At 34.6% G+C, this 12,233-nt stretch overlaps 1 protein-coding gene across 1 annotated transcript; it reads right to left on the reverse strand.

Annotated features, from left to right (window-relative positions):
• Positions 1-1,506: 1,506 nt before the first annotated feature.
• crok (crooked) lies at positions 1,507-9,538 on the reverse strand. The gene is made up of 3 exons (XM_071586534.1): positions 9,401-9,538; positions 4,603-4,764; positions 1,507-4,439 (listed from the first exon to the last, which is right to left on the reverse strand). The coding sequence occupies exons 1-3, from the start codon at positions 9,465-9,467 to the stop codon at positions 4,198-4,200; spliced, it is 471 nt and encodes a 156-aa protein (XP_071442635.1). The 5' UTR covers positions 9,468-9,538; the 3' UTR covers positions 1,507-4,197.
• Positions 9,539-12,233: the final 2,695 nt, after the last annotated feature.

Here is a 12,233-nt window from a genome sequence, read left to right on the forward strand (position 1 = left end):
CACAAGCCCTTCCACCACATCAAGGTTGTGGTCCATGAGAGGTGGGAAGGGGAATATGAGACTGTTCCATTGAATGGGAGGATCATGGACCATGATGAGGTTGTCATCCAAGGGAATCACATCTTCTTTTATCGGAATGAGAATTCTATTTGTAGAAAACAAAAAAGAATTTACATAATAAATTTCTTATTTATAATAGATTCCCAATGCTTTTTTATTAGAAATGTCCAGAGGCATTTCTTTTTGCAAACAGTTTGAAATTTTTTGAAAAATTGGCACAGCATTTACAATGAATACATGTGAAGCATGCATTATCACTGCCCTATTAGGGTGATGTTTCCCATGACCTCTGCATCAAATTTAGCCTGCTCTTACACTCCTTGAAGGCTCATTGAGTTTCTGAACAGTGAATAAGCAGGGTTTTAATTTTCAAATTGCTGCGTGCATTGGCACAAAGTTGTTTGAGGCAGTCTTTCTTTCACTTGTTGCCAAGCAATGGATCTTCTGGTCCGTTATAGAGGTTTGCTTTGGCATCTTTTTTCAGAAGTTTCGTCAAAATTTAAAACCTTTTGTGATGGGTATCCCTCAGAATCCACGAGTTTCTTGAAGTCACTAATGAAGCTCTCTTCTGTCTTTGAGTTGGAGATGGCTACTTCACTATGACTCGCAAATCTGCAAATGCCAGTTCCCTCTTAAGCTTCTCTAACCATGCACAGCTCCCCTTAAACACTTCTTCTTTGACCGTTGATGATCCTGGCATCTTCTTAACTAACTCAGCGAAAATCAATTTTTTCATCTCACAAATTATATTCCTGTTGATGGTGTCACCTTGCAATTCCTTTTTGTCCATCCATACAAGAAGCAACCTTTCTACATGGTTGAGAATGTGCAACAGCTTTGTAGATATTCTTGTCACCCCCTTTGAACCATCTACTTCCTTAATTTTATTCTTGAGAATAGTAAAAAAGATGGATATCAACTGATTTCATGTGCACGCTAGACCACCTCATTCTCACTTTTCAATTACTTTACTTTTAATTTCTAGTAACTCTTATATTTGCATGGTAGACTTGTGTCTTTTTCTTAGAGGACATTTTTAAAACTATGAAGAAATTACTATTTAATTTAGCACAAAAAAATTACAAATAATGTCAGAACACAAGTTTGGAAAGACGTGTGATCACTAGCAATACTAAGATGCATGCAGAACCAGTGACAAACAAACTGAAGCAACAGACAGTCATTCAAGGAATCCTCGTCACGGGAGCAGTCACTACTCAATCGTTTTTTAATATTATTTCTTGCAATGCAAGGTGCGCTCCTTACGAAAGGTTCCACTGTAAGACTTTAAATATTATTCTGCCATATCAAGAATAAAAATATCATCCCAAGATTAAAACGAGACACCAACTTGAATATGATCATAATTGTTCACATAGAAAAGGATAATATCAAGTTAAAAGAATTTTATTTGTTAAAATTGTTTATTGCAACAAGAAACACTTTTACAGACCCAGGACTTGGTTAACGCTTGGCTTTCATTCTTTATGTTATTATTTATTCCCCAATGCCTTCCTACAGTTTCAACATCCACCTTATTGGATGCATCACAAATGCATTACGTACATGCCGTGACTGCTATCTAATATTGTGAATACATTAGTGAAGGACTGCATTGAAGACACAAAAAAACCTTTATATACGCCCATCTTACATAAGACCCGTCATGCACTCTTACAAGTTACATTGAAGGGAGTCTAGATCCAATTACTCCATGTCCAGTTTACTCTATTATATTACCTTTGGCATCTCATTTCCACCAAGTATAAAAAATGAAGTGTATGCTCAAGCAATATTTATTAATTTTAATAACCTGCGTAATTACTCTCCCATAATAATGCAACTCAAGTGAGCTATTGTTAAGTTTACCTAACTCATACAGCTACAAAATTATCTTTGTCCCATTTAATACTGATAATGCAAAAAAGTGATGACAGAACAATGCAACAACGTCTTGTACTCTCATTATCATTAATTATGATGAATAATATTATCAATCCATACGAGCAACTTGAGTGGTCACAGCAGGAGAAAATTTGTTAATCATGCCTGACAATCAAACCAAGTCCATATTTTAGAGTATAATTTTAAAATTAATTTGAAATTTAACAAAAAATCTTATGAACTAACAATTTTTGTGGATAATAAAGCAGTTTCTCCCTTCAAAAGTTGGATATGGATTGCCTGGACGCCAACAGATGGATACAAATGTAAAAAGGTAAATGTTTATCAAAAATATTTAGTTAAGCTTGTTATTTACATGTGTTTTGCAAAATAACAAACATTAATGAAGGATTTTATAGCAAATATTGTTTCCAGGTTTATTTATTTGACTTATTTTACAATAAAAAATATTTCAAGTAACATAAAAAATTATATATTTGACCGACTGTAGAACATTGGAATGTTTCATAACTTTGTCAACACTTATAAAAACATAACTCAAGAAATGCACATGAATTGTGCACTAGTATGAAAAATTAAAATAAAGGATAAAATAATATCAAACATCTATATTTAAAGGGTAGTTCAAACGATAAAACTTTGTGTCAACATTTGTAAGTGGACCAATGTGACTCAAGTGGAGCACATACTGAACAACAATATTCAAAGAAATTCACATATACACTCTATAAGAGCAACTCCCACACAAAATAATAACGTCTTGCAAATTGTGCAAACCTATTCCCTGCCAGCTATTTCGTAAATAATCTACGGACTATTTCATTCAAATGATTCAACAATAGCTAAAAAATACAGTTTGTAAAAGTCATACAAATAAATATAGAGATGTTAGACCTTAGTGCAGATCTACAATAGCCTCAGTTTTGTGAATTGGTTTGGGCATTGGGTTGAAAGTTGCGACAAAATTGAGCTCATTACTTTCATGTATTGTAGATATATTTTATCTTCTGCAACTTATTTGTTTTCTGAAACAATGATAACATACAAAGGATGAAATCAGTCAGTGATAGTACTTTTTAATATACTTTGGACTAAACTTGTTCAAATTTAAGAAAAATATATGCATAGTGGTTGGAATCATAGCTTTCAAATCATGATGAAAATGAGTATTGAAGTGTATGAGTTATAATAGTTAATATCAGAATATTTATGTAGATGTCATTGTCCTTGGCGGTAAGCAGAAATTGAAAGAGAATTTCTTTAAATTCAAAATCTAGCACTGCTAAGCATGACAATTAGCTCGCCAACCACCAAATGTTTTTGTGAACTCCAAATCAAACTGTATGTTAAAAATATCCAAGTGTACTCAATTAAACAACTTCAACATTATTATATTTTACAGTTCCAATGACAGTAGCACTTGACACTTCTATATTTCTCAGAAATGATCCTTTTTTTCTTTGTATACATTAAGGCTGTTGTCATTATGCAAGTAATCCATATTTCACACACCATGATAAGTCAATTTAACAAAAATAAAGCTTGACATTCTTTGGAGTAATTAAAACAGAGATGATACATTACAATTACCACAATTAAACATAATTTCCACACTGTTAACAGTACTGAGGCATTTATAAACAAACAATGGCATATCATAGCATAATGTGGGCAATGAAAACCATTCCAACTTAACTGTTGATCAAGTTTAAAAGGAATTCACAAGATTGAGATATTAATTTTTCAAGTGTCCTGCCTTGTTCCTCTATAAAAATTGATCTTAAAATGGCATGAATAAGGTACCATGACACTTGATCAAACAAACATACACGTGCAAATACAACACATGCATACACCAACTTTTTTAATGTAACAACCAGCATACAACTATTCATTCACCCTCCATTCATTGTGCATTCATGTGAAATTCATTGGCACCACCCTATTAACAATTTCCAAAATTCACTTTAAGATGAAAAACTGGGCATTAAAAATATTACCTTTGACGATATAAAATTGCAAAAATATCACTCACTCAAAAATGCTGCCATAGGACGGAATTGAAATCTTTTTCAAATATACCAGCATTAGATCACATGACTTACCAAAATCTCAATAATGCATACATTTTTGCAGGCATTACAAGCAGCATTAAACCATAAACTTTAAAATGTTCCTTTTAAAATTGACTATAAAAGCTCAGTGAGCATTAGTTTGAAAACAAGTCTGCCCTTACAGCAAAAAATTAACCACATTTAAGTTCCTAACTACAAGAGCAATTACAAATGTGGACATTACAAACAAACCAGTCTTCAAGGCCATAGCACCATTGCACCCATCCTTGCTGTTACAGGTGCAATATTCCATGAAAATGTTGTAAGTGCCAGTGCGCATCAAGCAAAAGCGCTCATCTCCAGCAATCCCAGGCTCGCCTAAGTAGGCACAGCTTCTAAAATATCTCCATTCTCCATTCACTAAAGAAAACAAAACAAAATTATTTAAGAGGAAATTATCCGCAGCACAGTAAGGATATAATCAACCAAATTAAGAAACTACACGTGGACAGTTGATAAGCCCACAGCAAAAGTAAACATCTTCTCGGGACAAGGGATGAAGGGAAGAGGAAATTATCTTTACCTTTTTGACGAATTTTACGACACATAGTTGGTCTTATCCCTTTCAAATGATTGAAACCTTTTTCTTGATTACAATCAGTGATTGGGACAGTTGAGTTGTCAAATGGATCAGCACATTTGGGATCAGAATCAGATCGACAGACCCAGCATTTGATGCAATCTCCTAAAACAAATGAAATGCATTACACTTGGTTGATATGTGACTCAGAATGCCTGTAGCCATATTCACTCGAGTTTTAAAATACATTATAGTAATATTGCAAGTTTCTATATATTCTAAGAAAATGTCACAAAACCAAGAAAAAACTATTAATTTACATTATCTGAAAGAAAATTTGGCACCCAATGAAACATTTACCTAAATAATTTTTGGCAGACATCATTGTGTTCATGTCTATAACCTCAGCAAGAATTCATGCAGCCTTAATTAAACAAAAATACGTGAAGCTATGGCTTAACTTACTACCATAATCCTCGTAAGTTAATCATTTTTTTCTGAGATGGTGGCTGATAATTTATTTTATTCAGTGTGCCCTGAATCTATTTTACAAAGTCAAAGATTCTTTGCAACTTGGGTTGTCACATGGCGTTTTGCTGTAGTTGCAATGGCATTTCAAAATATGCAATACAGTGCATTGAAATTTCACAAAAATTTTTATTTCAAATGTAAGCCGAGCTCCATGAAAAAATTATGTCACTTGAAGTCGGCTGAAAATCCTGAGAAATGCCAAGAGGTTATTCCCAAAGTAAAAGGGCTACAACAAAAGTTATTGGACTGTATTGGCATGATTCGAGTTAAAAATTCTGAAAGTGGTACTCTCCAATTGGATCTCTCAAATACAAAATTGATTTCAAACGATGCTACAATTGATCTTTTGAGATGTCATAATGATACAACGCAAGGATATGGGGAATCCCAAATGGCCCACATGGATTACCCTTCTCCAAAATGAATCCTGGAGCAATAGTTCACCAAGGCACTAATGATATATTAGGAGAGCATGCAGATCACAGTAAATCCTACTTGTCAGCAGGAGTGTTGAAAAGAATAGTCCAGAAATATTTTTATCCATGGAATACATATATTCCATATTGACATGAATGAAGTAGGTTAGTAATTCCACACAAACTTTACCAAAACACGACCTAGGTTTTGAGATTGGATATCATCAGGTAGTTTCTACAAAAACAAATATGTAGGTACATATATGCAGAAACTCCCTGATGATGATGCCAAGCTAAGTCAATAGCTAGGTCATTTTAATAAAATTTGTGAGGAATCACAAAAGTTACTTCTTTAATTTCATCATATTGCATAAATTCCATGAAGTTATGCCTCAGAAAACAAAACACTACATTCCTTTTTAATGCAGAAGTGTCTAACGTGAATTAGAAAGTCATATTTCTAGCCCAGACTGACATTGATGGATTTGTTAGTTCTAACGAAACACAGAAAATGAGTCCCCCTCATTGTAGATAAAGCACCCAGCATCAGGTGACTACAAGTGGCTTTAATGGGAATACCTCATGTGACCATAGATTGAGAAGTTTCCCTGACTCATAGGGCCAAAATATTTAACCATAGTCCTTACTAGAATCACTGATACATCCACTACTGTACTTGGCAATATTGGTTCCAATTTTGATATTTTGCATTGAGTATCACCTGAGATTGTTACTGGGTTGTCCGACCACTGCCATTACCCAAGCTAATTTCACTCAGAATGACATTGATTACCTAATACTCTTGCTTGCTACGAAAGACTCAGAAGAAGTTCTCCTAGTTGATTACATGGATGATAGTCTTGACTATTTTTACAATAAATTTTACTTTTTGTTTGAATGTGTAATTGATTGATTGATGCTTATAGGTTCCTAGACATGTTCGGCACATGTATCGAACACGCTACATTGCTTGCAAACATTCCAAAAAGGCATACATTCAAATGCAATTGGAGTTTGAATACAAATGATAGTCACAAATAAAAAAGAAAACAGTCAAACAGAGCAGTAAGAGCATACAAAAGAATAAAATTATTTATCAACAAAGAGATTCTTCCACAGTTAGAATTGATGTTAGCACAGGAACTGATAAAATTAGCAATTAAATGAACATGTTTCCCTTATTTTTCTAGGTAATGCTTTCAGGAATTTGACGCCAGCATAACAAGGGTAGCAAACGTAGCTAAGTTGTGGGTAAATATCCTCAAGTCATTACATTCTTGTGTGATGTGCCGATGTACATCAACATTAGTCATCAAATTCAACATGGACTTGTTTCCCTATACAATAAAAGCACAGAAATACATACATACATACATACAGGGAATAGTTAGCATTTTTAATTTTTTAGAGTAAGACCTACAGTTTAATACCACCCGAGTTAAGATGCTGGTAGATCACATAGAAAGGCATGACTCACCCCAAATATAAAAAAACTTTCTATTATAGTTAAGAAAAAAGCTCAAGTCATTTGAAGTGAATTCAGATTTTCTATGGACCAAAAAGTTGTGTACCCTCCTTTAATGAAGAGAGCTCAAATTTGTTTTAAATAATAAAAGGTTGACAGCCGCCATCAATTAAACTGCAGAAGCATTGCACATCATAAACGACACCCTTAGGAGATGTCAACTTCAGAACCTACCTAGTATCTATAATGATCAAAGCCTTATTAACAAAAGTCAAAACAATTTCTGAATTCCAAAGATTTTCTTTGACACATTTTCAGACGTAAAGCCAGTGAAGTTAAGTAACTACAAATCAAAGATCCTCTCATTAACACATACCAATTTCAACTCTTCTCAGTTCCTAAAACCCTGGCGATGAAAGCAAGATTCTTTTTTGTCTGCAAAGGGTAGGCAGAAATCCCACAACAGGCATAGATGGCATTCGAGAACATTTATCATTAGATTGCAGTGTCTCCATCATCAAACCCTTATTATTCCTACTTAATGAATCCCCAAAATCCTAAACCCTTAAAACCAGTAGTCATCCTTACCTACCTAAAACAATTACGTGATAACAAAGATGAGGAATTTTTGGACATATCTCACAATTAATTAATTAATTTTTTTTATTAGACCATCAGCTGACAAAGACAAATTCTATTTTATCAAACTCCCATTGGAGATACCATCTAGGCATATCAACTGAAACTTCACTCTTCTCTACCATGAAATTGACACCCAAATCTAAAACTGGGATCCCAATCAAAGCAAATTATTTTCAAACTTTGGATTTGTTACTTTTAAGGCATATTAGCAGATGACTAAGTTACTGTGACAGCATATCCCATGGGTCTTTAAATTCATCTTCTACTACTAAACAGATCAAAAACTGTTTTATTTATGAAGCATTAGTATTCTGCAGATGAATTTTTGAAATAATAAATAAGTTGTTGATGCATGTGAATATTATAATTATTACTTTTTTGCATTTTGTACACGGTAACCTGTAAATATATCCTTTCTACTCATTTTAAGATAAAATAGGGTTTTGAAACCCAAGCACAGCACGGCATATGTCCACATATACTATAGGATGTGGCAACATAAGCTCCTTTTTTTAAGCATAGAGCAAGATAGAAAGGTATTAATGGAAACGCAATCAAATAAGGCTAAAGGGATAAATTATACCACAGCAGAAATGCAAGGGCTCAAGAAAAAGATGGAAGGGACATTTTACATGGGCTCATTTATACCATTTATGATAGTGGACTTCGTCCATATTATTTTGCTATACCAGCATCAATTCCTATCTGAAAAGGATAAAAACATCACCGTGTGTGGGTTATGAGACCAAACGTTTTTGAGTTTTATAGACCGTCAAGTTAGTACTTAGGATCCGAAACAAAAGGATGGAGAAGTGGGATTATGATTATGTAAAGAATGATGAACTTGGATTTAGTAAAGGTAGGAGTCCACATGGTGTCCTAGCAGTGATTAGGTCACTCATTGAAAGGGATATTGAATATAATCACGATGTATAGCTCGCTTAGTGGATAACGAGAAGGTGTCAAACAGAGGTAATTGGGTACAATCAATGTGGAAGATGGGGGAGTAGACTGGGATGATAAGAGACTTACCTGAAACCTGCTCAGGTCTGAATACACTGACCACACGTTATAGCAATTATCTTGCACACCCATAATTTTTCCTATTAAGCCCGTTTTCAAAAAAATCTAGCTCCAAATTTGTTTGTATATTCTCTTTGTTCGCCATTTTCACATTAATTTGTTTGTTTCAATACATTCTCCAAGCACTTTCAGATATGGCTAAAATCATTCCCTAGTACGCCTCTGTCTTGGCATTCAAACAACCTTTCACCCTTTTAGTCCACCAGGCTTCACCATTCATTCCACCGGCCCCACCTTATCTTCGACACATTTTATCACAACAATATTTTCCCCTTCAAGCATGCTTTCACACAGCATTATCACATTTTTATCCAGTAGCATTTCGACTTTTACTCTCAATTACCAATGTGCTCTATTTCCTCTTGCTATCCACTTTTTCCACGATGCATTTTTGAAAAGAGAGTAGTGGTTCGGTCCACACTCATTAACTACATTTTCCTCGTTCTCAACGATTATGGTAAGTCTCTCATAAACACATTCAATAATGCTCCTATAATCACCCATTTTCCATGTATAAGAAGGTATAGATATATGCTTACACCGTGTATTTTAGACAAACGCCAATACCAAATAACATAATAATAAGGGCCAAAAAAACAACAATGAAAAATGAACATTGATGGTCAATTAATAATGTTCGCATAACTGTAAAATGAATACTTACCATCTTTCGCCACCATTAAAAGCATCACCAAAGTAATCAACGCGCAATTCATTCCGTTAATGCTCATGATATTTAATCAAGTTCTTATCCTTCCAATTCAAGTTACCACCTAACCGCGCCCAAAGCGGTATACTCACAACCAACAAACGCTGTTATGATGTAAGGCCAGCAGGGAGAGCTGATTTACGGATATATTCGCAAATCGTACGTCACTTCGCAAGGTGTTGTATAGCGGTTCTTTTAAGTCGAGTGTCATGAAAATCCGAGTTGAAGTTATGTGGAAGAAGTGATAAATTAGTCAACTTTATGTTAATGCTACTTGCAAATAATGGGATTGAGGGCAATAGTTTGCACCTTCTCTGTAGAGATATGAATGTGTGTTATAATGCGTTCATAAAGTAGATGAAAGTCAAAGATAACTTTTGTAAGCTAATAATTATAATTTTATATGCCCAAGATTAGTGTACAACAACTTTTTAGGACACGTCATAAAAAGTAATTCACAGCATTCATATAGAGATAATAAAAGGAAAAAAGTATATAAATAAATATACATAAGCAGCTTTAAGCGCTTGTGATCTGCTTGATTCCACCTTCCCCACCTCTCCTATGATTGTCTTTTATATATGTTCCTATACCTTTTCCTTATATCTATATCCATGAGAATCAATATTTGACCGCTATTAAGCAGATTTTCGTGTCTGAATGTGTAATTGGCCAATGTAGCTTGTTTCTTTCTTCTAGCCATGTGTGTCACAAAACGCACTGTTCATACTCTTTAGGATGTTTTATGGTTGCTTTCCCTCCTCTCCTTTTACCTTTTGCCCACATTCACAAAGATTTTGTGAGATCAGCTTTAGTTCCGATTCCAAAAAAGGTGAAGGCTACATCATGTGAGGACTACTGAACAATAAGTTTGATTACCCAAGCAGCTTAAGTTGCTCTCAGGAACATCAACAAAAGAGTAGAGAGTAGGGTAAATGATTACTTAAGGGATGATCAGTTTGGGTTTAGGAAGGGTAGAGGCTCGTGTGATGCCATTGCAGTAATGAGATCAATAATCAGGAGGAATATAGGACACAGTCAGAACGTACTTGCCTGTTTCCTAAATTTTGAAAAGGTATTTGATAGAATGAATTGGGAAAACTAATAAGTAAATTACAGAAAATAGGAATAGACTGGAGGGACAGGAGGCTAATCCACAAGCTGAACATTTCTCAGACTGCTCAGATCCGAGTAGGGAACAGAGAGTTTGGATGGGTAGGGTTAGAAAGAGCAGTAAGGCAGAGTTTTCCATTATCACCTGTGCCGTTCAATGCATATGTGGAGGAAATGATGAAAGAGGCATGGGAAGAACTAGAGATAAGAATAAAAGTCAGCAGGGAATTTGTGAAATCAGTTAGGTTTGCTGATGACAGTCAGTCAGCAAAGGGTATGCTGAGTTAATTGAAAATTCAGAATGATAAATAAGGGATGAGAATAAATATATTAAAACCAACATTATGCGGTTTTCCTCAAAGAGAAAGGCTAAGTCAAACATTAAAATAGGAGGGCAAGAACTAGAGCAGGTAGAACAGTTTTGTATTCCGGTAAAGTTTTGGACCAAAATAGTCAAAGTATTAGGTGCATAAGGAGAAGAATTGCATTAAGTAAAGACGCTTTCACAAGGAGGAAGGAATGGATAACAGCGACGTTGAGTAGGGATGTTAAGTTAAGGCTCGTTAAACTTGATGTGCTGTGTAGTTATGTATGATGCGGGGACCTGGTTATGGGAGCAGGATGATAGATGTATATTGGAGGCTTTTGAAATGTGGGTGTGGAAAAGGTTGGAGAGGGTGATGTGGACAGAAATCTAAAGATGTAAGGAAGTGCTAGGTATGGTGTGTGATTTGAGGGGATTGTCAAGAGAAATCATTAGGAGGCAGGAAAAATGGATGGAGGGCGTATTGGTTGGCAGTGGGATTTTGAAGGCTGTGGTAGAGGGGAGAATTTCAGGTAAACGAGAAATAGGCCTAAATAGAATGGGATGTTGGTGGGGAGGAGGAGTGGAAGCAAGTATGCGGAGACGAAGAAAAGCTTAATGAGGAGTGGGATGTTGGGTAGTATTTTGTTCGGGAGACAGGATATTTATTTGGCAGCTGCGTCCAAGTGCAAATGTATAAAAAAATAAACAATTTTAGCCCAAGCAAATATATTAGCAGAATGCAATCAATCTAATAAGGATAAATCAGACTTTTAATTGAGTGCAATCAGAATTCATCAATATTCAGGGAACATAAAAGTAACAAGATATGTACACCGACTATATAATGTATAGAAATATTTACAGATGTCTATCCTTCAAATAAGTATCACAGAATTCATTTTCCATATATTGACATAATTGGTATGAAGATCAAGTTAGAACTCTGTCAACCAAACATAAAGTTACTTTGAATGGCATCAGTAAATGTTAGCATGAGTACCTTGATTGAGGGAGGAGTCTCTATTAAATTTACAGAATAAAGCCATGACAACTTAATAACAATGTAACCAAATTAATAGCATTCATAGATTGACAAAACTCCTACGTTTTAAAATATTATCATGGATAATTTTTAAATTTGTAAAAGTGTTGAGGCCATTTGATTTTGGTTATTTTTTATGATATATGAAGTACTAAGAAGAAAGGCCATGTACCTGACAATCACCCGTCAAATGATGTTTCAACAGGACCATGGAAAAATCATAAATGAATTTTATTTTGCAGTAATTTTTAAACTACTCAAGTTATTCCAGCATTCTTAGCCACCTGAAAACTCTTTAAGTTTTAATAAAAAAATTTTAATGAAAT

This window comes from Hetaerina americana, unplaced genomic scaffold, assembly GCF_022747635.1.
Source record: "Hetaerina americana unplaced genomic scaffold, ioHetAmer1.1.p SCAF_23, whole genome shotgun sequence".
In the NCBI taxonomy this organism is placed as follows: Eukaryota; Metazoa; Arthropoda; class Insecta; order Odonata; family Calopterygidae; genus Hetaerina; species Hetaerina americana.

Coding starts and splice junctions, on each gene's coding strand:
- crok (XM_071586534.1), bottom strand. CDS start 9,467: ATGAGCATTAACGGAATGAATTGCGCGTTGATTACTTTGGTGATGCTT. Junction 4,765..9,400: donor TTTAATGGTGGCGAAAGATG/GTAAGTATTCAT, acceptor CATTTGTTTTAG/GAGATTGCATCAAATGCTGG. Junction 4,440..4,602: donor TCGTAAAATTCGTCAAAAAG/GTAAAGATAATT, acceptor TGTTTTCTTTAG/TGAATGGAGAATGGAGATAT.